The sequence below is a fragment of the Mytilus edulis genome, chromosome 2 (assembly GCF_963676685.1).
Source record: "Mytilus edulis chromosome 2, xbMytEdul2.2, whole genome shotgun sequence".
Taxonomy (NCBI): domain Eukaryota; kingdom Metazoa; phylum Mollusca; class Bivalvia; order Mytilida; family Mytilidae; genus Mytilus; species Mytilus edulis.
In genome coordinates, this window is record NC_092345.1 from 16528285 (window position 1) to 16555825 (window position 27541).

Genomic DNA, 27541 nt, shown 5'->3' on the forward strand with positions numbered 1-27541 from the left:
TCGCGTTCTTTCATAACTAATGAAATGCAATGGAATTATTTTATTCAATTTATTTTCAGCGCAATACGTTTCAAGCTGTATTGGTAGCTGATGATATACACTCTTTCGTGATATTTAACTACAATAAAATACAGTGGACCACGGGTTCTAACAGTGGAGGGAATACTTTGACAGGACTAGGAGGACAGCCTGCTCAGGTAACGTACTAGAACATTTATGGGAAACTTTTTTGAGATACATCAGATAAGAGACTTATTAAGTAACATGTGATTTGAAATGTCAGGATAATGTGATTGCTTCCATTTGGTTTTACAACTACAAAAATGTACAAGGAATTAAACTACGATTTGATTTTGCTGAACACTTTTCCTTATTTCGATGTCCCTCCATCTGTTATAGTTTTTGCAAAAAAGTAGTGAAATTAGTCCTCCAAGGGCAATTACTCTTATAAGGCGTCGATTGACAAATCGACCATGTTGACCCATTTACAGACCTTATTCTTATGGTTATATTTACTGTTTAAGATTTCAAACTATATAAAAAGTTTTCAAGATAACTTAATAACCAAGCACTACGAAATTTTTTTAACATTGGCAATTCAGGGGCAAAAACTCCAAAATGTACTGAAAATATCGCCGGATCTAACCTACTGATATTTTTCACATAATCATTGATCGTGTCAAGTTTTAAAAAAAAAAAAAACCTGAAATGATACTCCTGTTTAACATAAAAAAAAAGAAATTTAATGTCGCTTCTGCTTTTTCTTTGAATTTATTATTCCCCCATTACCCCGTATTAAAATCAGTAATTTTTTTTATAATACATCATTGGCTTTTATTATGAGGTAATGCAATTCTTTTAAGGCTTAATAAATCCTATGTCGACGAGACCACACAGAACGGAAGTAAGCACTGGGTCAAGTTTATAAAAGTTGTCCGCCCTTACTGCATCCTTGCAACAATATAGTCATGATAGTGCATGCTATATGTATATTATACAGCTGTTCTTATGTTTAGCTATTTTTTTTTTATCAATTTATGTTTTATCTTGTATCGATTCTTATTTCATAAATATATATACATTCATGGCAATTATGCAATGCAACTTAAAGAAATCAAACATACGAAAGAGGTATCATGCGGCAAATTCCTAAACAAATATGTAAATATCGACGATAGAAAAGAACAAATTGTTATTTTCAACTCAGAATTTTCAATTAAATGAAAATGATAAAAAAAATAATATATTTTAAAATTTAGAAAGTGTTAATGAATAGACTTTATAAAACAGAAAGGGCGTTTCAAAATTAACACTCTTCCATCTCAATTGGCAATCAACAAAAGTTAACAACAATGCTCTTGTCACACAATAATATATCACTTAGGACATATTCATACATAATAATGAACTTTTTTTTAACAGTCTTCTTGTTTATCAAACTCTTTCAAAAGCAGTGTAAAGTACACGAACAATACAAGTATTTGTTAAAATGCTCTTTACTATGCAAATAAAACTTGTGCCAACGCCCTTACTAGTTTATGCAAGTCATTACGTCATTATCACGGGACATCTTACCTCCTAGCCTGGTGAATTATAATTTATCTGTTCGGAACAAATTAGTCCCGAACAAAAGCTCCAAGGAGGATCGAAGTAACACCCTTCTTATGTAACAATTCATTTCTTTTTTTAGAGAGTATCGAAATATATAAGTAGTTATTATGTTATCGTCTGGCGTAAAGGCGGGAACTGGAATAATGAGAGGGAATTTCACATTGTTACTATAAAATGATTTCTTCTGTCTATCTCAATTTCCCCTTTTCAAAAAAAGTGTTTGCTTACGTGTAGGTCAATTATGTTTAAAAACCGAACGAGAGTTTGCGGGCAGAATCTGGGAACATTAGTATAATAGTCCCAGGCAGAATACTATTCTTCAATTTGTTATTTATATTTTTTCATGCATTGTTTGTTCAGTACACATATAGCTGTAATTATTGCCAGAATCGGTTCTGTGCAAACACTATTATTTTAATATGTTGTTTCCCTTTGTTTAACATTTCGTTTTACGTACAATGAATGTAATTGAACTTTGTACTATTCATATGAAAAACGCCTTGTGAACATATTTCCGACAATGCTTAATGTTTACATCACATTTATTTTTAGGGAAACCGCATATTTCTTTTTACACTTTACTTGTAAATTCACCATCTTAGGTCATACGGTAAGGACATATTGAAAGCAAACGTTATTCCAGTATTACAAAATCAATTATATTGTCTAAGAAATATTGTAAATTAATCTATGGCAATACCATGCAGTAACAAGGAATAAAAAAAAAACCAAACATACCATACAAAAAAAAAAACCGCCCAAAAAGTACCAAACCCAACAGAATAAACTATGGATTAACAGGAAAAAGCAGTAATTTCGGTGTGTCTGAAACATTACACTTAAAAAGAGTTTTAGTGGAATAAAACTTACAAAATTAGAATTTGACATTGGCAATATTTTTTTCTTCAAATTTTGATATTTCTCTAAAAAAAAATTTTTTTACATTATAGGCTGGATTCAATGCTGGTGATCAGAAAAACTATTACTCGATAGAAGGTGCTCAGACCGATGCTGTTATTAATCTTACTTTAACAAGTAATGTTGGCATACAAGGGAAGTGGGTATTCCAAGTTGATGACGACATAGATGATAAAAAATGTAATAATGTTGGTAAGTGTATTCGATACAATTGCCAAAGTCAGGAAATAACATTGCTCTAATACTATTAGTTACATAGTGTGCTAGTGACCTAATACGGTATATATGAGGTCAGTAAATTCCATATGGGGTGAGAGCGAAGCTCGAATCCCCATATGGAATTTACTGACCCCATATATACCGTATTACGTCACTAGCACACTATGTAACGAATTTATCTTACCGACTATCTTAACGTGTGAAATTAAGACTAGTGATTCTCAAAACGAGCAAGTCTTCAATACTGTTAGCGCTAGGAAAATACTTCCATTAATCCTACAAAAACAGATGCCAACAATAACGACTTGTAAGGTTTAAATGTGTTTTATGAATTTGTTTCAATCTGAATCATCAATTTCTTCGTCTGTTGGAACTTTTAAGATTTTTTCTCAGTACCGTTTTGTTTTTTACAAAGGGACATAACACCATTACTAACCGTGTATTAAATAAGCCCCGCCCCCTTCTTACCTAATAAGGAATATAAAGGGACGTAACTCCACTACTAACCGTGTATGAGATAAACCCCGCCTCCCTACTAACCTAATATCAAATATACACGGTTTGCACGCGGACGCTTTTAACCAATCATATTCCTGGAAATGTATAGGAGGTAAGATAAATTCATTTGCCCTACTTTTCTTCATTCCATTGAATGAGTTGCTTTTACCTAATAACAAACTACATCCAAACATTGGTTACATATCATTTGGTGAATGTCTTAAACTCACAAGGAAACTTATTTTGAACTGAAACAGTCATTTTGATCTAAACTGCTTTTAAAAGTCTGAACAATTAAATGTCAAATTATGTACAATTTTCAGACTTAAGTCAATACGATTAATGCAGTACTGTTCAATATAAACTGTACTTTACCTATACCAAAAAAAGTTACCTTAAGTATTGAGAAAGCTTCTGAAAAGCACTTGTTTGTCTGACAGCCAAACTGTTTTATTCAAGAACGATCGTGCATCAATATATGTCGTTTTAACTAAACTTGAATTATGAAGTATTTTAAATTGTTGTGAACAATTCCATTACTATCAATGAAAACAAATGAATGTTTTTTTGTTATTGCAGAAGGCATTGTGTTATCACCGCCGTTTGGAAACATGCTTGGAGGAAACAAAGTTAACATTACTGGACCATGTGCTTATCAAGAATATAAACCTATGGCATATATTGTGGAAACAAACACTAATGTCACGTGCAAACATGTCTCTGATGATACTGTGGCATGCGTTTTTCCGCCAATATTTAGAACTGGCGAGATAACGATTCTTTATAACCCTTACGAAGAGGGTTGGAACTATTCTGCTTTGTACATGATAAGTAAGTTCGAAAGTAATTATTAGTTGTAAATAGAGTGGTCCGATACTTATGTATGTACTATAGATGTTATGGTTACTGGTTCTTAGAAAAAGAATGTTTGGAATAGGAAATAGCAAAAACCTACAATTCAGGGAAACGAACAAAATACATTAAATACATAAACTCAATTGGAAAACGTAGCTTTAGTTTTCTCGTTGGAATTGTTTTACCCTCCAAGTTTTCTTAAAATGTCCTATACCAAGTCAGAAATATAGCAGTTGCTACCTAATAGTTCGTTTATATGTATGTTGCATTGTTACTTGACTTTTGTTGCACTTCAATGTTCTGTTGTTTCGTTGTTTTTCTCTAGTATAGTTGATGTGTTTTCCTTGGTTTTGATTTGTTTTCTCTCAATCGATTATGTCTTTCGAACAATGGTATACTTCTGTTGACTTTATTTACATTTTTAATTTCGGGGCTCATTGTTGGCGACCGTACGGTGAACTATAATTGTTTATTTTGTAGAGAGTTGTCTCATTGGCAATCATACCACATTGACGAAATGACAAAATGTATAACAATTCAACGAGAAAACTAACGGCTTAATTTATGTACAAAATAATGAACGAAAAACACTTCTGTACAAAGTTACACAGCAACAACAACCGAATTACACACTCCTGACTTGGAAATGAACATACAGAATGTGGCGGGGTTGATCATGATAGCGAGCGCCTAACCCTCCCCTAACATGGGACAGTGGTGTAACTACATCATAGGAGCAAACTATTAAATCAGCTGAAAAAGGCTTAACTCATGTAACTTGTCTGATGAATACAAATAGAAATACATCTCACAAAAACACAGAGTAATCGTGGACGGGTTAATGTGCTTCCCTTTAACAAAAAAGGAACAGTTTCTCATAGTTACTGACAGCTGTAGTTCATGCTAATAACAACCTATGAAAATCATGTATCTCAGACTAAATTATCAATCCGTACACATCCAACATTGAGTGGATTTAGTTTGACGTCACAACCAGTTAAAGAACAAAAAATGACCTTGTGCAATGAAAATATACAGGTATAGACAGATTGTAGAGCCATGAATGTGCAGATGCATATGTGTATATAACAATAATATTGAGTATGCTTTTAATTAACAGATAACAAAATCAACAGTAAAAACAATGAAACAATATTCAAATGTTTATAATGTAGTTATGTCTCTTTCAGCTAACGTAATGAAAAAGCAAAATGATTTAATACGACGAAGTCCAGATGATTGGATTATTGGTGATAGTGTCAATTTATTTTGGAATTTTAGTTTAATTCCGTCCCGGTCTGCACAATTAGATGTTTTATATTATGTAAGTATCATTATACATGTTATAAATTGAAGGGGGTCTGAGAATGTCTTATTAATTGGAATATTCACACATGCATTTCAACCACAATCATACATTGTCATAAGAACTTTTGAATAATTAATTTTCCATTTACGTTCAATTCTACCATGGATATTCAAGTTTGTGCCAACTGTACATTTTGGAAATCTCGCTTACGGTCAGCAACATTTTCAGAGTATTTTGAGAATGATAACACTAATTTCTTTAAGTCGTTTTGCCTGAACACAGCAGAATGTGTTGTCATAACAACAGATTGAACAATAGCATGAATTTGTATTAATTAAACATGTTAAAATATTTTTTTACATTCTTCTACTTCAGTGCATTGTTCTTACAATAAATTTGATTTTGACTTATAACACCAGTACCAATGAAAACCGAAAAGATTATATATATGTACACATCAACAACTTCTCGATCAGTTGTGTATTCCTTAAAGAATGAATGTGTTGTTTTACAATGTGTAATGTAAGAAATAGTAAAGGAGCATGTACTATCTAATTCTACTGATACTGGGATCTAAACATTTAAATATAATGAACCAAAGCACACTAGTTTTGGGAATACAATTTATAGTTTTCAATGCTTTTTATCTTGAGAATTTCTTTGGCCTCAAATGAAGACAACAGTAGTTTACCGCTGTTCAGAAGTCATAAATCGATAGAGAGAAAACAAATCCAGATTACAAACTAAAACCGAGGGAAACAATGTAAAACAGCGATACAAGATGACACTGAAGTGCGACAAAAAAAATAAACAAACGAGAAAGCAATCCACATAGAAACGAACTATTAGATAACAGCTGTCATATTTCTGACTTGGTACAGGATATTTGAAAAAAAGAATGGTCGGTTGAACCTGGCTTTGTGGCTAGCCAAACCGCGCACCTTATGGCATGATAGATATACTGCCAAACTGACAACATTACATAACGGGAATACAGTAAAAAAAAAACATGAACACCCAAGGCAGAGAAATACAAAACTAAATAATATAATAGTACATTTCAACATGTTAACTACAGAATAACAACGAATAACTAAAATTAACTTAGGACAGTACACAAAACTGTTTTTTAATTCGACCAACGCCGAATGTCTTTTATAGAGCAAACACGAATCGTTCTTAATACAATCATACAGGTATAATTGATAAGTTTTATATAACATACATATATACAAATACAGTTTTGGTGCATGCATCACTTAAAAAACAAATGTTATATATTAATTATAGTTTCTACTTTATTCTGTTTCAGTCAAATGAATTTAAGCCAAGTTTGAATACAGTTCAATCTAATGTGATTTATACAAACGATGCCAGAAATGGTGAACATAACTTTGTTTTATCAGAGAGTTTGAGTGATCATTCTCTTGCTATTATTCGTCTTTCATGGAATGAAAGTTCTTCAAACGGACAATTGTAAGTATAAAATTTGCCAGAAAGTAATGGTAGAACTGAACTGCATCTTATTTTTAGCTATTAACTCATATACTAGTATCCTTCTGATGTTTCAAAGGTATGAGTCCATGTGCTCAATTTTAATATTGTGTGTAGGTTTGGTTGGAATGATGTTAGTTTCCCCCCATGTTTTTCTTTATGTCAACGTTGTCGCCTGTAATTCTGACTTATAAATTATTATTTCGCCACCTGAATTTCTTACCTTTTTTAAGAAGATCAATATTAATATTGCACAAAGATCATTTAGACTACACTATCAATAAACAATAAAGAAAGAAATAAAAAAAAGGAACAAGGTATATATTCCTCAATGGTATGATATTTGGAAACCAAGAACCTAGCTTATTACCCTATTTAACATATATTGTTTTTGCAGGATAACTCCTATGATCTGGTCCGACTTTTTCCCAGTACGATGGAAGAATTCTGGAAAGTCTGTATCGTGGTGTAACGCATGGTTAAATGATGAAAAGAAAAGACCAACTCTTACTGACATTTCATCTTCATGTCCGTGTACGTTAACTCAAGCAATGCGCGATGTGGGACGTTATCACGCTGATCCTTTGTGTAATTTAGACAATTTAGAAAGTGTTACAAACTGTATATATCATTCCAATGCTTCTCACTGTATTCGACGGAATTTTAACATGTAAGTTTTGTTATTGTATTAGCTTGGTTTGATAACAATACCATACAACTTATCCATGATAACCAATATATTAATCGCAGTAACCCAGACCAACGTGTGAAATTAAAAGTAAACACAAGATATGTTACTGCATGCAATTAGGCTATTTGATATGCCACTGTGTAAAACCAGAAATCAGCAACATGTTTTGAACAACTGCTAATAAGTTTTACCATCTTTGTTCGTACTGGCTTTGTTTGGTTTTAGAATTATACCCCTTTTGGAGAAAAGTGAATTTAAAACATGGATTCAAGAAACAAAACTTGTACAGTTGACAGAAAGAGGTACATGTGGAAAAAGCCTATTTTACATTTTTAACTAGAGTATGGTTTATAAGCCGAATGATTGCTCTTAAAATCAGATCTACAATTTTTACAATGTTGGAAAATACAATTGCATGTTATTGTAAACGATCTTTGGATATTTGATTCAGGTGAAGCTATTCGAGCTTTTGTTATTTCAAACAGTATATAAAGAAAGCGTCCGATACCGATTTTCGTTTTTGCAATAAGTGTTTTGTAGTACAAGTGGACTAAATAAATATATAAAAAAAAATATATAAAAAGAAAAAAAAAATATTGAACTCCAAGGAAAATTCAAATCGAAAAGTCCCTTAATACATGGCAATATAAAAAGTTCAGACACATCAAACGATTGGAAAACTATTGTCATATAAGTTTGATTAAATGCAATTGTATCGATTAAATGATGGTTGTAATTTATACTTGATCAATTGCCCGTTTGGTCAACAAATACATCTAACAAGTATTTTATTTCAAGTTTATTGTTTTTCAGTCATACATCTACAGGAGAACTGTGTTGCTATGATAAGGAAGGTGAACTATTAGACATTCGGGATAATCCGAGTGGTGGCACACACAATCGATACCACTATCAATCTCAGGGAGATAATATTGTGCCTTATTTTTCATTTTTTACCGAGGATGTGTTGCCTTACTTACATTGTTGCCAGTATTCTAAAAATTCACAAATGTGCCAAAACTTTCAGAAGTCACGACCTCCAACGACGTGTGAATCATACAATCCGCCTGCACCTGGTAAGTACATGTAAGGATATCAGACATGGCAATCTGAGAACAAGGAAAATGATAATTACTTCAAGGTTTTAAGTATTGTTAAGGCAAACGGACAACCTGAAAGCAATAAAAGACATGGTAAATGAGACAAACAACACCATCAATTTCTCCGTCTACTAAAAAAGAACGGAAACACTGAGCACCAGAGGACATCACATGAAACTTAGATAAGGAGTAAAATAAAAATCAGAAAATATGATCTCTATTCTTAAATCTGAGTATAATGAAACTACAGAAAATTTGACCTCAATTCTGGAATTTTTGCAAAAAATGACAAAAAGTAAAATTACAGGAATACTGAAATCTGTGGAAAATTTAAAACGTAACTATGCTAAGACAGAACCACTAAATCATATAATTTATTTGTGCATCAGGAAGTTGCCAATGCAGTATCGACAGAGTTGAAGATTATCTAAATTATTAATTGACAATGTACTGAAGGGTATTTAACCTGGGAACAGACAGTCAAATTGTGATTCAAACGATGAATAGGTCTCTGACTTGAAGAGTACACAGTCAATTGTGATACATAAAAAAAAAGCAGCAGACTCAGTTACATATGAATGAGCATAAGAAAGACAAAAATACGTCAAATAGACAATAACTTAAAAGAAAAGGAAACAAACAGGTCAGAAGGAAAATGGAGCATTGTCAGGTCATTGTCAGCGATCTTAATTATATTGTAAAATCTTCGACGTTACTGAATTTTTAGAGATTCGAACCAATGTTGACATGCACACACAATAAGATGATTTAAATGTGTTATTTTTGTTTTGACTTTTAACGTTTTCCATGTAATACTATCAGTACCCAACGATTATTGACACAAAAGAGCACAAAATTGTTTAAAAAAAAAAGTGAACAGGAAACTTGCTCAAAGGAATATAAATAAGACATAATATCATATTATAACTATCTAAATCAAATACACTTTATTCTTCACAATTACCATTCATCTTGCACAGTTTTGTATCTTTATTTTACCACTTATAATTCATGTTATATATCATGTTTGGTTCTTGTTTTTACAGCTAAAGCAGCTGGTGATCCACATTTAACAACGCTTGATGGATTAGATTATACATTTAATGGTATTAACGATTTTGTATTAGTTGAAGACACAAATGGCAGTGTTGTTATACAAGTGCGAGCTGTTCAAGCAAAAGACCCAAGTGGTAAGAACAGACAATAAAATCTAGGATACAAGACTCAAATAAAACCTTATAACAATAGTGTTGAAGTTCGAAAATAAATTAAGAATATACAAACCAAGAAAAAAACAAAAAACATAAGCGAAAAAACCCCAACAAAAAACATAGGCGAATTGTGTTAGCCATCGACGGAATGAGACCCTTTCTACAACAGAATCGAATGAATTTAGATTTAGAAAAGGGCGTGTTTACCAGGAACCGAGCACATCGGACAAATTATTTTTAACATTAAATATTTTATTTTGATGTGTTAACATACGATCACAAATGCCCTTTAATTAACACAAAATAAATATCTTAAACAGGTACACCACAAAATGCCACTGTGTTTTCTGCAGTAGCTTTTACTGTCCGTGATATGTCTGATAAAGTGGAAGTTTATCAAACAGAAACAGGAGAAGCCAGAATTCTTGTCAATGGTAAAACACACAAAATGGACATTGTATCTACCTCAGAATTAAAAGGTTAGTATTTTCAAAAGTATTGATTCTTATCTGAAACTCTTTCCTGCAGTCACTAGACAGTTATCATAAAAAGTGTAAACTATTTTCTTTACCTGTATTTATGAATACACACATCATAGCGCAGTGAAGTGAACGTTCCATATGAAGGTCATGTCAAGCAATTCATTTATAATATATATGCATACTTTCAATTTACGAAATAATGAGTTTGTGCACCATTATTATCAGGAAAAACATTAGATTAAATATTGCACACTTAACCTTTGAATGGAAACGGGGAATGAGACAAGGAGACAACAATTCGACCAAAGAGCAGAAAACAGCCTAGGACCATCAAATGGTCTTCAACCCACCGAAAATCTTTTGATAAAATTAAGTAAATGTTTTGACAAAGGAGTAGGTTCAGTAAGACCCCTTTTTGGCCCCAAAATATAACAGTTTTACAAAATTGTTAAAATGTAAACCTTTAGTTATTTATTGGACAGTAGAATGCTTCTGCTACATAAATATGGGCTGTTTTTGACAATACAATGGACATATATCCGGTACTAGCACCACTTAAGTCATGCTAAATTACTGAAATCCTCATAATTCTAGCATTTAAGTTAAATTTTAGACGGTTTTCGTGTAAAACGAGAGTGGCCGCATTCGTGTTCATCATTAATATTGAAATGTAGTTGTATTTTATGATAATACATAACATATATAAAGGTTGAGGATGAACACGGATGCGGCCACTTTCATTTTTACCAAAAACCATCTGAAAAGTGACATTTTTCGGCATATTAGGTAGATTTTTCATATTTGAGCTTAAATCGGATCGTTTTTAATGACTAAATCTGTTAAAATCTTTCACATAAACTAATTAATTCAAATAAAATAGACACTTAAGTGTTTAAAAATTGGTCAAAATCTTTCGTCAGATGAACCTGAAATTTGAGGCCAAAATCGGTCCTTACCGGACCTACTCCTTTGTGATATCGTAAACCCTAGCGTCGTGATTTTTTAATCTATCTGTAATTTGTTTAATAAACGACAAAGAGAGGTAACTCAATTCAAAATATTGGCTAAACAGGTTTTGTTGAACCATGCCTTGTAATTTTGATTTAATTTAGTCTAGTCAAAATAGATGAAAAATATGGCCAACCTAAAAAAAATTGCAACAGAATTATTTTTTGTATATTTCAAATCTAAAAGGCTTTCTTTGTAATATACTAAAAGTCTACCAAGATATCTGAGTGGGAAAATGGATTTTTTGGGTGAAAAATAGCAAAATTTGACAAAATAAGTGAAAAACTGGGAAAAGCTTGTTAAACATTCATTTTTGATGATAATAATTTCAAATCAAAAGTTTTACAACAGGTTAAACAGTGTTTATGAAATATTATAATAAAAAAATAGTTTTTGTTTGATAAACATGTAAATTTAGGTGAAAACATCCGATTTTTGTTGGAATTTGAGATCTTCAAAGCTTGCATTGATTACCAACAGGACTGGAAAAATATAAATATTGGTAATAGAGGTTCATTTGATAGTTCAAAAAAGACAAAATCCTTTATTCTAATCATTTTTAAACTTTACAGCAATTTTTGATAGGGTAAATGGTGATTTTGGGTAAAATATAGCAAAATCATCAAAAAATCGTTAAAAACTGGAAAAACACCAATATGGAATTTTAACTGTTTTTGAATCACTCCAAAAATAAAAAAATGCAAATCTTATTAGAATAATAATCAGATCAAACAAAATTCATTGTAAAACTAATTTGAAAATAACTGATTTTGTGTAAAAAAAAAAAAAAGAAGCAAAATTGGCCCAAAATTGACAAAACTAGAAAAAAATTACAAAACTCATAGTTTTTTTCAGAAATCAATTAAGATCTCAGATAACATTAATTTATATTCTTTATATGAAAAAGTGCAATGCTTAGATTCATACTATTTTAACCAACAAGAGATGTTAAGCGAAAATCATAGATGTGTTGACCATGCATAATGAGAGGTAAAAAGTATCATTGACCAAAACGGATGATTTAAAAGTAAATGACAAGATAAATGGAAACATTTTTTTTTAAAGATTATTCCATAGTTTTCTGTATACAACAAATATCTTTTCATCAGTAAAGTCAGATTCAGCAATGGGAACAGTATAAGAAAAACTCAAACCACAACATTCACCGCATCCTACCGACCATTTTGTCTACAGACACATCATTTGGTGTTGCAGTTTTGCTTACATTTGCATCTTACAATGTTAAAACTTTTATCAGTTGCAGGAGGAAGTTCAATCAAAATTGGACGAAGTTTTCCACGTGAAATTTACTAACCATTGTCTGCATGGTCTGTAGGATCTATGTCAACTTCTTCTTACATCCATTTTTGGCACCGATAATACATTCGAAAACTATGTAATTGCCCTGAATCAGATGCTTCTTCTCCTGCGTTGATGATATCTGCTTTAATAAAGCATTATTCATTAAAACTTGACATGCGTTTTCAGATATCCTTGCTGAAGTGTTTTTAAAACATGTCTTTACTTAATTACTTAGTCCTTACTATGCCTTACGGCACATAGGGCAAGGACAAGTTTCCTCCACTCTTCGGGGTTGTTTGCTTTTCTTTCCACTGTGTCCCAGGTATATTATCTTTCCTTTAGCTCATTTTCTATGGTGCGTCTTTATGTTGTTTGAGGTCGGCCTCGTTTTCTTTGTTCCTCTTGTGTCTATCTAAGGGCTAACTTGCGAATTGGTCATGTCATCAGATGTTTTGCATATAACATGACCAAGCCACCACTAGCTTTTTTATATCAGCAAAGTCTCCATGTCTTTGGTATTGGTCATCTCATGTAGGTCTTTGTTGGAGATTTTGTTTGGCCAGAATATTTTCATTATTTTCCTCAGACATTTGTTATAGTGTCTGGAGAGCCTGTTGATATCTTTCTCAGTCATTCTCCAGTACTCTGACCTATATAGGAGTACATAAAGTACACAGCTGTTATAGAGCCTGAGCTTGATCTTCTTTGAAAAGGCTGTTGTTTTCCAGATGTTGCATAGTCTAATGAATGCGGATCTAGCTTTTCCTATTCTGATCTTTATATCTCTTTCAGCACCACCTTCTGTGATTATACAACTGCCTAGATAATTAAATGAATCTACTGTTTCCAGCTGTTTTCCTTCTATAAATATGATAGGGTGTCTTTCTGTATTGAGGTACATTAGCTTTGTCTTTTTGGCATTGATCTCAAGTCCAATCATTTTAGCTGTTTCTTCTAGCTTTTTGGTCTTCTCCTTCATATGATCTTTGGTATGGGATAAAAGTGCTAAATCAACAGCATAGTCTGTGTCCTGTGGTCCATCTCAGTCCATTGTTACTTTCATCTGGGGTTGTTCTCATTACCCAATCAATAGCAATTATGAACAGCACAGATGACATAACACATCCTTGTCTTACTCCTGATTTTACAAGGAAACTAGTGTCAGCTTCAGAGTTGATGGTACTTGAGAAATTTGTATAGAACTGCTTGATGAGATGCTCTATCTTACCTGGTATTCCATAGTTTCTAAGAACTACCCTAAAGACTTTCCCGGAGTAAGCTGTCAAATGCTTTCTCGAAGTGCACAAAATTTACTAGAAGATTCATCTGCCACTCATGACACTGTTCTCAGTTGTTACGTAGGACCAATATGTGGTCTATGCAGCTTCTGCCTTTTCTGAAACCTGCTTGTTCTTGTCGTAGTTTCTTATCAACAGCCTCTATAATTCTTGATATTAAAATTATACAGAAGATCTTACTTGGAATCGAAAGTAAGGTGATTCCTCTCCAAATATTGCAGTAAGTTAAGTCTCCTTGTTTTGGTATTGTTATGATGTTGCCTTCAGACCAACTGTTAGGAATAACAGCTTGCTCCCATATTTTCAGGAATACTGGGTGTACAGAATCCGCTGCTAGCACTGTATCTATCTTAAAAAGTTCTGTATTTAGTTGGTCTATGCCAAGTGACTTTTTGTTTTTCAAGCTTTTAATGGCTGCCTGTATTTCTTGTTTTGAAGGTAGATCTGTGTCTATTTCAAGGTCTAAGGGTGCATCAGGAAACATTGCTAGATGATCTGGTTCTTTTGTATTAAGATCCTCTTGAAAATGTTCCTTCCATCTCAAATATTGATCTCGTTCTGTTGTTAGCATATTGTCGTTTTTGCCTTTAATTGGCATATCAATTTTAGCTTTTTTATCACTTAGTTGTTTAGTTACTGTGAATTCATTTATTTTCGTGGATTGCTGAAAACTTGCATTTTTGTGGATATTTGATTTCATGGTTTTGCTGGTTTCTGCATACAAAGCCCATTGGTATTATGCTATTCGTTGCAAATTTGAATTCGTGGTGCATATGTACCCACGAAACCCATGAAATTAGTTTTCAACGAATTATAATGAATCCACAGTACTTAATAAATCTGTCACATTCTCTGATTCACCCATTCCTCTGCCCCTGGTTAGGCCTCCACAAGATTTGACACTTCTCATCAATATTTTTTCTATAGTCAAATCTGTTGAAAGACCACTCCAAAAAAGGTCTGTTGTATGTAGTATTGATAAAGAAAAAAATCTATTATCCATTACTAAAAAGGAACTTTTCATGTCAAACAGTCAAAACAAACAAGCTCGTTGGTTTTCCCGTTTGAATGGTTTACACTTAGTCTAGTAATTTTGGGGCCCTTTATAGCTTGTTGTTCGGTGTGAGCCAAGGCTCCGTGTTGAAGGCCGTACATTGACCTATAATGGTTTACGTTTATAAATTGTTATTTGGATGGAGAGTTGTCTCATTGGCACTCACACCAGTGACACCACATCTTCCTATATCTTATTAACGTGCTTTGTGACGAGCTAAAAGATAATAACATTAGATGTAAGAATACGACTGGTGATGCAGATTGTGCAGACAGCTTTGGATTGTGCTTTGTCTTTAGTAGTCATAGTAAATGGTGAAGATACGGATCTATTAGTGTTACTTATTCATCATGTTAATCAGCAGTGCAAATGGGTTATTTTTAAATCTGAATAAATGACAATCAACCAAACAAATGAGAATATGGAACATAAAACAGTATTAAAGATTTCTTGTGGATGATGTTTGTAATTTGTTGCTCTTTTTGCTTCTATAACAGGTTGTGACTCATCATCTAAGCTTTTTGGATTAAGCAAAGGATTTCCATTAAGATCATGTTTTCATGCTTAAGGCTTCATTAAAGCAGTTATCATCAAAGCAGGAGAAGAAGTGCTCATATTTTTATATTGAGGACTTCCTCTAGAAGGACTTGACATTCTTCTCTGGAGAAAATTCAAATCTATAGTAATTACTGGAGACACATTGGTTCAGGTGAAAAGTTTACCACCAACATCAGATTCAGGGCAATTGTATAGCCTTCAAGTGTATTATCAGAAGAAGTTGACATAGATCCTACAGACCATGCAGACTATGGTTGGGAAATCAAACATGGAAAACTTTGTCCAATTTAATGGAACTTCCACCTGCTCCTGATAAGCTTCTTAACATTTAAATATTAGATGCAACTGTAAACACACTGTGACACCAAATGATGTGTCTGTTGAAAAAATGGTTTCTGAATAATATAAATAATTTTTTCCAGTTTTTTTCACCTAAAATCAGTTATTTTACTATTGTTTTAAAATAAATTTTGTTTGATCTGATTATAATTATATTAAGATTTCTGTTTTTCTCTTTTGGAGTGATTCAAAAACAGTTAAAACTCCAAATTGGTGTTTTTCCAGTTTTTAACGATTTTTGATTGATTTTACTATATTTTACCCAAAATCATCATTTACCCAATAAGGAAATGCTGTAAAGTTTATGAATGATTAAAATAAAGGTTTTTGTCGTTTTTAAAGAATAAAATTAACTTCTATTATCATTTTTTATATTTTCCTGTCTGTTTTGGTAAACAATTCACACTATGTGAATCTCAAATTCCAACAAAAATTGGACGTTTTCACCTAAAATTTCATGTTTATAAAAAAAAAACTATTTTTTTGCTATTTCATGTCATAACCACTGTATAAACTGTTGTAAAACTTTTGATTTGAAATAATTATCATCAAAAATGAATGGTTTACAAGCTTTTCCCAGTTTTTCGCTATTTTTGACAAATTTTGCTATTTTTCACCCAAAAAATCCATGTTCCCACTCAGATATCTTGGTAGACTTTTGGTATGTTATAAAGAAAGTCATTTTGAATAGAAAAATACCAAAACAAATTCTGTTGCAATTTTTTTTAGGTCAAATGCTATTTTGACTAGACTAATTGTAAAGTGCAATTGTAATTTTGATTTAATTTTAAAGTGCAAGATGAAAACATCGTTACGTCTTTTATGTTCGTTTTGGTCTCATAATAATGCAAGTTCTAAGTTCTTTTTATATCCTTCAGTTGGCTTTCAAAATTTATCGGTTTTACGGTTCCTGATATAATGTTACATGTATCTTAAAAAGCCTTACGAATTTCGGATGCATCAAATTTATGAGTGATTGTTTTATATACCAATAATAAACAGTATATTTTCAGCTGCTATTAAATATTTTACCAGTTCATATTTTGCCATGCAAACTTTTCGTCTCGGACGTTCTTATTGTTTGTTATTTTCGAAATTACCTGCAATTGGGAGCGTATTCAGAACGTTTTTAAAGCAACAAATACCATATACACACTCAGAGCCTATAACAAAATTACAATACTGGATCTATAGTTGTTTTCATTTTCCGACAATGTATATTGCTGAATTCAATACAAAAAATCAGTAAGATGAAAAAGGTATCATTAATGTGTGAATGTTTTATTTCTAGAATGATTCTATCTTTGTTTCAGATGTGACCATATCAAGAAATAAATCAAATGAAGATGTAGATACAATATTGATTGTGTCCGAGGTAATCAATCTGTCTATATCATTGGAAGTATCTGCTGATCTCATTAACATACTAGTCATGATGGGAGAGCAATCATTAAAAGGTAAACTTTATTCAAATTATGTCAGAAAAAAAATTTTTTTATATACTTTTTTCACATTGCTTTCGTTAATTTTCAAATTTTGATTAAAGCAACGAAAATGCAATTATCAAAATTCGATATTCATTTGCTTTTCATAATTTGTACTTCTTATTGGAATGGAATTATCTTGCATTTTATGTTATGTAAAAAAAATCTTTGATTGTAGGTGCGCTTAGAGGTTTATTGGGTAATTTTAATGGTAATTCATCCGACGATTTCATTGCAAGAAATGGATCTTTTATATCATCATCATCTCCAATGGATATTATTCATCATCAGTTTGGAATGACTTGTAAGTATATTGTTAATTGCCATTAAAATACGTTATATTTACCACGTGCACAAGTACAAAGAAATCTCCTTTGCCCTATTATAACAACTAGGACGTTGAAATAGATAAAAAAGATAGAAAATAAATTGAAATTATTAGTTCAAAAAGTGTGAGCAATCTTAGGCTAATCGTAAATGATATATATATAACAATAATAACTGCTACAGCATTACACTTTCCTAAAAGCAACGTTCAATCTTAGTTCTCTATTGAAAAAACTACAAACAGAGTAAGAACACGTACGTCGATAGAATAAACATATTCTTATATGTTTGCAAGAACCGTTGTACGAACTAAGTTACTCTTAAAAGCTATTATTAGAGCCGGGAACATGATCAAATTGAATACAAATCAAAAGCTAGTTTCAGAACCGGGAGCATAAAAAAATCGAATACAAAATCACTATTGAGAACATCTTACAGTATAAATCTGAAATTGTTATGAACTTCATGTAGTAAAATATGTATCAGTACAGAGCTCTATTGAAAATCTGTCTTTATTGTAAGTTTTTTTATGACTATTGAACAGAGGTACATGTATACTATTGTTGCCAATATGTATTGCCTGCATTTGACTTATCTTGCATGCTAAGTTATCATTTTGGTGGATAAAAGATCTGTACACTTGTTTATTTCTATAAATTAATGAGTTGACTTCTTCTTCTAGGGAGCGTAAAAGAAACGGAAAATTTATTTAGTGAGACAGCTCAAGTTCCAGTTACATATGAACCGGTTTTCACTGTAAATAAATCTGATCTAAGACCAGACACAGTAACAATTTGTAAAGACAATCAACAGTGTAAATTTGATCTTCAAGTTACTAATAACTCAAAACTAGCAGCTAGTACACTTGTTTTCGATGAAAAATTCAAACAGATTCAGCAGGATATTGAAAAAGGTAAGAAATTATTATGTTATCACACGATAATAATATGAATTTAATGTTAAAGAATGGTTAAAGTAATGTTCACATCAACCGGCATTAAAGAAATGTTTTTGATCCTGTCAAATCCGTTATCCATTTGTTTAACATTTCCCCCGATTTTCTGAGGCTATTAAATGCAAAGCAGTATGTTAAAAGTCTGTATGTGAATTGCATTCATTGTGTATCATTAGAGAAGTGAGTTAGGATGTCACTGTAATTGAGTTGACTGAAATATATTAACGGATTCATATATTCGTATTGTACCTAAATATGGTGAACCTAAAAATGGGTTGCCTTTTTGCTGTAGAATCCATTACTACAGCAAAACAATTAATTTAAAAATTGTGTTGCAGTTATCCGATGTCCATATCTAGCAACACCGGAGAATGGAAACAAATTAGTAAGCGGACACTCAGTTGGGGATAATGCTACATTTTGGTGTCTACCATCATTTCAAATGCTTTGTTCGTATGGTTACGAGTGTCAGCAGAGGATTTGCCAGGAAGATGGAACTTGGTCTAATGCTGTAATTGTCTGTGCTGAAAAAATCGGTAGGTGAATATTAAATAAGAATATAAACGTTTTGCGTCAAAAATGTATTGCTGGATTCGTTGTATACTTATTTATCTTAGATATAATGTATTCTAAGAAAGGTATTCCAGTCAATAAAGGAAGCAATTTATAGAACGACATAAATGACTATAAACAGAAGATATTTGTGATAGAACCCAACATTTCGTGCTTCTGTTGCATAAATATTACAGTGAGATGCCTATAGGTGTCACTGTAAAATTTTACCTATAGCTCAACCTGTTTTTAAAATTGTCAACACAATAGGGACATTTAAATTGACCAGTTGGTATTGTTAGATTTAAATCTACCTTGATGCTACCTGTAAAAAATTTTATTCACCTAACCAAAAGTTTCAGCATGCTTTTTTCCTGAACTTTTTTTTACCTAGGATTATTCTATTGAGAGATTTTTATTTTACTGTCATTCAAAATCTTATGAGTGATCAAGCCAAACAAGAATGACTATATCATACATGTTATTTTCTTGCAGTTTATTTAAAATTGCATGACCTGAAATGCACTACATTTCATCTAAATGTTTGCATAGCCACTACTAGCAGTGTTTAGTACCCTAAATAATCCAGTCGTAATATTTCACTCACTTTAATGAAACCTCAAAATCATATTTGAATAAACAATTTCATTTATTTTTTTACACTAATATTTGACATCTCATCCAGAATTCCAAAGATTTTAAATAATTCCCAATTTTATTCATTTCTCACTGCTTCACTAGATTTTTTTCTAAATCCATAGTATAAATTCTGATTAACTTCCAATGATATACATCCTAATTTAACAGGTGCAGAATCTATACATAATTCAGAATCATTTCCATTACTATATTCCAAATAGTTATCCTCACTTATATTTTGTAATATTTTATTTATATTTTTACTATATATCACATGATTTTAATATATAACAGGCTATTATTTGAACTTGGAATTATTTCTAATTATGGAATTTGCATAATTTCTTGTGTTTAAATTTTTTTGATCAATTCTATGTTTATTTGGTATTATAATTTTTTGAGTGGTTAATAACACTTTCCATACAATGTATTTTGGTTAGATAGTTTGGTGCGCGGCACAGTACATTCTATTGAAAATATACTATTTTCTTTGTAAAAGATAGTGTTGTGCGCAGCACAGAACATTTTATTACAGAATAAACATGGAATTTATTAAAAAATTCAATAACAAGAAATCAAGCAAATTCCATAATTAAAAATAATTCCAAGTTTAAATAATAGCCTGTTATATCCACAGTAAACATTTTATTTCATTTCCTATAATAAATTTCCAAATCAAACAATATTTGATTCAGAATTTTATAATGACTATTTCCAATTTCACATTCACTTAAAACATTTCCTCATGTTTGGAATATTTTAGAATATTTTACTTTCATTTTCACTTTATCACTAGATTAGACTATATCCACTGCATTACTTCAACATTTTATTTCATTTCCTATAATAATTTCCAAATTAAACAATATTTGATTCAGAATTTTATAATGACTATTTCCAATTTCACATTCACTTTTAAAAAATATTTCCTCACATTAGGAATATTTTAAAAATATTTTACTTTTATTTTTCACTTTATCACTAGATTAGACTATATCCACTGCATTACTTCAACATTTTATTTCATTTCCAAGATCCCATTTAAATAGGGAATCATCTGAAATTTGTAATAGATCCCAAAATTAATAATGAATATTTCAAAAATCACATTTAAAGCCACAGAAACATGTTGGATGAACTCACACTATATCTCCTACTTGAATTCCAGTTTTGAAATTTTTAAATCTTTAACATAAATAAATCCCATCGTATGAAAAATTGAATTTCCTTTAGTGAACACAGCATTTTATGCACAAAACTCCCACTAATATTATAATAGATTTCAAAGAAAAAACACAGCAAGGTATACTCCAAAATTATTTCGAATTTTATGTGTACAACATCATATGTAAGCCCCACAAAACGGTTTGAATTAATTATTTCCTCCTTGATGTCCTTCATGACAATAAAATCTTGAAAGAAACACATCACATTTTAAGAAGCAAAATTGCTATAAAAAGTCTGAGTAGTGAATTCAAATAAAATAAATCCAATATTGTATGCACAATGACACCAAGAGATTTAAAACATTGCAAATAATAATCCAAAATGAGAATCTTGAAGGGTCATGTGAAGAAAAGAACAACATATCCCTCTGAAAATTTAAACTGTAAACACCTGAGCAGCTATTTCTTGTTTCACTGGCAGCTGGACAATACTATGTATAAGGGTTAGAATTTTAAAGAAGCATTTTGGTGTAAAAACAGTTTAAATTTTCAAACATAGTAATACATATTTATTTTAATCTTTTACTGATTTAGAATTTTAGGTAAAAAATAGACAAATCATATATATCAGGGATTTAAAACAATGAAAACCAAAACTATTTTCTTCCCTATCAATTTTTAATAGAATAATCCTAGGTAAGAAAATCTTCAGGAAAAAAGCATGCTGAAACTTTGGGTTAGGTGAATAAAAATCTGTACAGGTAGAATCAAGGTATATTTAAATCTAACAATACCAACTGGTCAATTTAAATGTCCCCATTGTGTTGACAATATTTAAAACAGGTTGAGCTATAGGTAAAATTTTACAGTAACAGTAACAGGCAACTCACTGTAAAAGATACATTTACATGATATTAAATGCTAAACATACATGTATTACAATCTTCACGAGAAAGAAGACAATCGCTTAATTGTTTGAACATAAACGCACAATATAAAACAGTTGCAGAAATACTTTTAATAATGAATGATTGGAAATGAAAAGGTAAATGAAAAGTTACGTAAGTTATTAGAAGGTTCTCAAAAATATTTAGGTTTATGTAAAAATATATGTTTATACAGATATTTATGAAATATAAATTGCCCCTAAATTATCTCTTACATGGCCATATTTATAAATCAACTATTGACAAAACTTTGAATTTTTGAAAAACTAAGGCTTTTCTTCCTCAGGAATAGATTACTTTAGCTGTATTTGGCAAAACTCTTAGGAATTTTGGTCCTCAATGCTATTCAACTTCGTTCATCATTTGGCCTCTTTTACTTTTTTTTATTCAAGCGTCACTGATGAGTCAAATGGACACGTAACACGCGCATGGCGCAAATATTAATTTTCAATCCTGGTATCTAAGATGAGTTTATTTACTTGATTTTTATAGATACTGGAAAAGAACAGGAAATTTTGCCTGTTGCAGCTGGATCTGCAGGTGGAGCAGGAATTGTTCTTATATGTGTTGTAATATTTTGTTTATGTTATCGACGACGAAAGGTGCCAAACCGAGATGAAGAAATGTGAGTAGGATAAATATATTATTTGCTTTTTTATAATCAGTTACTTTATTGTCTTCTGTGATATGAATTGTCAGCTGGTCACTATTATAAAACACCATCAAATATAACATGCATAGCACTGAGATTGACAAACGTGTGTTTTGTGGCGGTCGAAACAAAAAAATGTTTCAATTCGAAGTTGCTGAAGAGTATGAAAAACCATCAATTCTAAAGATTAGCAAAATATGGTTAAGGTCATCCGTGTCTTTTGGTAGAACAATCTGAATTATGTCGAATGACTTCATCAGTTAATGGATACTAATTATACATAAAATACCGCATCAAAGATATTTCATTTTAGCTATATAGTATTGACAAGAGGTGGGTGGTATTATCGGACAGAAACTTGATACACAGTCGTATTCACCATGATGGTTTTTATTAGTCATCAAAGAACAACGGCTTATGGTTTAGCTCGCTTGAAACAAAACAAAATGTGAAACAAAATCATTTATAAAGTTATGTCCGTTTTTCCTGTGGAGTATATAAGCTCATCATAGTAAACAGGATTGAAATTTTGTATCTGCCAAATATGATTAAGCACATGGATTTTGAAATATCTTTTAATTTTTTTCTCTTTTCGGCAGCGCCGAAAAACTAATAGCAATATTACAATACTTATGTATTGATTAACTTCGCAACAGTTTCATTTTCATCATGAGGCTCACAAAGTTTGCACGTGTAATCCTCCACGAAATGATTCAAATGATTTGTTTTGCTTCCAGGTCAACAATGACAGATATTTTACCACTTCCAGACTTTGACATTCCTCCTTCAGATACATCTGTATTTGAAAACCAGGCTTTTATTGATAGGTACGTAATGTCAATTGACAAAAACAAATTATGCTATACAAAGTGTTTTTATTATACAAAAGTTTGAAGTATATACATTATCTTGAACATAATATTTATAAAAACATTTTCAAAAAGTAAGTGTATTTTATTGTTATAATATTCATTTATTCTGCCAATAGATAAATTATGAAATGAGATTTTCTTGAAATAATCAATTTATTTACAATTAAAAGTAAAAGTATATGTATATATCTTATTAAAATGACATTGAAATCATTTATTTTCGTTACAAACTGAAGTAAATATGCAATTGATCTATTAATTTGCCGATTTGGGGAAAATACAAGCACATTGACAAATATAATTTTTTTTATTTTTTTCAAAACTTATTTCATAAAAAAATTTATTTCAAAGGTCTTCAGGCTAATATTAAAAAAAAAAAGATTTCCACAACATTAAGTGGACAACACGCAATGCAAACTACGTCAAATCATTACGAAAAGAAACTCGGATTTGATTTTAAAATATCTTACACTCGAAGCAATGACGTCAGTACACAATAACTAGCGTTTGGGCGCTTAAACTCTTGAAGGACGAGGGGAGGGCTGTGTATGCGTTATTGCAATCTACAAGAAGTGATATAGGTTCAGTTAATATTTAAAATTACATCATAGGTTTTATGCGAGTCAAATTTCGTGGATACTAAAAAAAACCGTTCCATATCATATTTCTCAAGTCGGATTTGAAATGAGGTTATCGGCTAATTATTTATTATGTATTTATTATTATTTTTCAGTTTAAGGCATTTACATGTAGGAGGACCATACAGAATTCCTCGTCCGAATTTTGTGGATCCAGATTTATTTGACGAGTTTTTCTAGTCCGCGAAAGCTACAAAAGTGCTAAATATATGTAAAGAATAATTTTGTTAGATGTGTTGACTTTGAGGTGTGATTCTCATAATGAATGAATGGATTGCTAATTAAACGAATTGGAATTGGACGTGTGTGTGTGTGTGGTAGATGTAGCATTGACGTAAACATGTGTACATATGTGTGTAAATGTGTGTGTGTGTGTGTGTGTGTTTTGTAGATTTAACTGTGAATTTCTAGTCCTGTAATATTCATGAATTGGGATATGTCGTTGATTGAAAATGTGTGTCTTTCTACTATTTGTATATAATATAATGAGGGGATCCAAATTAAATTAAAGTATTTTTTACGTTTGTAATTTAAATATATGTAACTGTGATTCGAATAAACTGTAAATGTATATGATTATGAATATTAAGACTAGCTACAAACATTAGCCAAGAACAAAGAAATCACGTGCAATACATTCTTAGAGCTATGCATTTAGATTGGTGCTTAGGTGTACATCTGTAAGTCTACGTATATATATAAAATAAACAGTTCTAGAATTATATGATGTGTATTTTTGTGATTATAAATTAAAACGTCTACAAGAGTTCATATGACTGTCACATGACTGTAATATATGTTTGTAAAACGATGATACTGTAGTATTTGTTTGTAATTTCTCATCAACCATTTTTATTGAATTCGTTGAAAATAAATTTGATATGAAGATAGATATATAGTGTTTTAAAATCATTTTTCATTTTACAAGTTATTGCATATATGTTGAACCGTCAGAGAACAATGAAATACAGGCTTACACAAAGTAGCACAACTTACGTATGTGTTTTCATTTATTTATGTGGAAGATCACATTCAAGGAAAAAGTGACGTGATTGTGTTTACGTCCATTGGAAAACATCCGTCCTCATCTGTAAAAAAAGATATTCCATAATGGTCAACAAACCCATGATGGCGTCAGTAACGTTTTCTAAGGGATGATTTTTCAATTTCACCACTTGAAACTTTTGCTTCCTTGTAAGCATCGACCTTCTATAAACATGATAAAAGAAATCATAATAGGAAAAGCAAGCCCTGGAATTCGTTTGAACTGAGAGATATATACTCCATATGCATGTGCTGCTGGAATGTAACAACATATACATGGCATGGGAAGCTGACATCATCTGTTTTGTCGTTTGAAAAACACGTCATTTCAACGTAATATTTTATCAAGTAATAAATCAAGCATTTAAATAATGTCAGTTTAGATTACCTTTTGATTGAAACGGAATTTTTTCAAAGTACAATCATTTTGCGGGCCGTTGTTGTCTTAGTCGTGTCGAGTCCAAACGATGACATTTGGAATGACAAGTGTTTCTTTCCATCTGCAGCTTTTTTATTTTCAGTATTATAAACAAACAAAATGAGAAGGAGGTACTCGTTCTGCAAAACCTAACTAAAATTTGTTTAATGTTTTCTTATAATGGTATGCTGCGAAACTATGGAATTTGGTGTCGATATAAAATCAAGTACAACCACACATTGAGTAAATGGTTTGACCAACCATGGGAATATGTCAAATATGAAAAAAGAAGATGTGGTATGATTCAATGAGACAACTATCCACAAAAGACCAAAATGACACAGACATTATCAACAGTTTTAGTACTTTATATTCGCCACACATTTGTCTATAGCTATTTCATGGATAGCGGATGGTAGGACGGTCTATTTGATTATTCCCACTTTGGAACAAACATAACTTATTACCATGCAAAAATGGGTTCACACGTAAGACATGTTAGTGCCTATCTGAAATCCCTGTTGATCGACATGAGTGTACAGTTTACCCAGGCTTGAATTTCATATCATGATTTCCTTAATTGAGGATTGCTGCTCACAAGGAAGCTATTAAACCAAGAGTTCCAAATGGTGAAGTTTAAATCATTCCTTCATAAATTTTACGGACGCCATCACGAGTTGGTTGCCCGTTATGGAATAACTGTTTCACAGATATTGGACATGTTCCTTATGTCGTTACTACAATACCCTTCCCTTTTCACGAATGTGACCTACCGAATTAGACGATTTATCGGATTTGTAATAACATAAGCAACACGACGATAGCCACATGTGGTACAGGATCTGCCAACCCTTCCGGAGCACCTAAGATAACCCCCAGTTTGTGGTGGGGATCGTGTTGCATAGTCTTTAGTTTTCTAAGTTGTGTCCTCTGTTCTATTTATTTTTCTGTTTGTCTTTTTATTTCTTTCTAGTCATGGCGTTGTCAGATTATTTTCATTCTATGAGTTTGACTGTCCCTCTGGTATCTTTTGTCCCTCTTTGAAGACCGGACATAAGGAAAATATAACATCGGGGTATAACAGTACCCCATTTCAACATATATAAATTATTAATGTTGTTTAATCACACGGCTAACTGTATGAGCAAATTTTGTAATCTTATTTTGTAGTATATGATTACAAACCATAGTTGGAATTTTCGAATTTTACCGACTCCTGCGATGTATCACTTATCATGCGAATCAACACTTAGTCAAATCATCACATTAAGGAATATAAAACATTCGGAAAACAATGTAGTGTACGTGTGGACGTTTTCATTTTTTTGTAACAATATGTTGTTAAAACATCAGAGTATATATATAAAGTTGGCTTTGATAAAATTATTATTTTAGCAAACAATGAAATATGTTTCGAAATGATCTAGATATATGAATGCAGATTGAAATAACTTCTTAAATTTTGCTATGAATAAATAACAGTATGACTTAAATTAATTGTAGCAATTTAGAATGTAAGATGACTGCTACAGAGGGGTGCATGTACCTTCGCAAATTTACTGCCTGTCATCCTTTCAGAATTGTGTTGGAACATTATATTTATCAACGGTTGAAGACAAATCAGATTAACATGGTTAAAGGGAAAGTGGTGTCAAACAGTATAGAGGATTGTGTGGGACAGAAGCTGTGTTTATAACAAGTAAGACAAACTGTGATTTTCGGAAGTTTTTGACAAGTAGAAGAAGTCACTACTTTGTTGACTTCATGTGGTGATTTTTACTTTTTTAACATGACGCTTAAAAAAAATCACTATAAGACCCCCTTTTACATCCTTTGGTTACATTATCAGTACATTATGCTTTTAAATGTTAGATGTTTTTAAACTAAACAAAACAATGTA

The 27541-nt window shown here is 31.5% G+C and overlaps 1 protein-coding gene across 1 annotated transcript in view; it reads left to right on the top strand.

Moving 5' to 3' along the window:
- Positions 1-25071, top strand: part of LOC139511576 (sushi domain-containing protein 2-like) — a 46148-nt gene extending 21077 nt beyond the window's left edge. Inside the window, exons 3-18 of the mRNA XM_071298420.1 lie at positions 60-197; positions 2562-2721; positions 3826-4077; positions 5292-5425; positions 6723-6886; positions 7302-7574; positions 8409-8671; positions 9742-9885; positions 10227-10385; positions 17261-17404; positions 17610-17735; positions 18441-18671; positions 19052-19249; positions 22510-22642; positions 23407-23496; positions 24275-25071. Of these exons, the coding sequence (XP_071154521.1) occupies positions 60-197; positions 2562-2721; positions 3826-4077; positions 5292-5425; positions 6723-6886; positions 7302-7574; positions 8409-8671; positions 9742-9885; positions 10227-10385; positions 17261-17404; positions 17610-17735; positions 18441-18671; positions 19052-19249; positions 22510-22642; positions 23407-23496; positions 24275-24359 (2694 nt within the window). The 3' untranslated portion in view covers positions 24360-25071. The remainder of the gene's footprint in view (positions 1-59; positions 198-2561; positions 2722-3825; positions 4078-5291; positions 5426-6722; positions 6887-7301; positions 7575-8408; positions 8672-9741; positions 9886-10226; positions 10386-17260; positions 17405-17609; positions 17736-18440; positions 18672-19051; positions 19250-22509; positions 22643-23406; positions 23497-24274) is intronic.
- The last annotated feature ends 2470 nt before the right edge of the window (positions 25072-27541 follow it).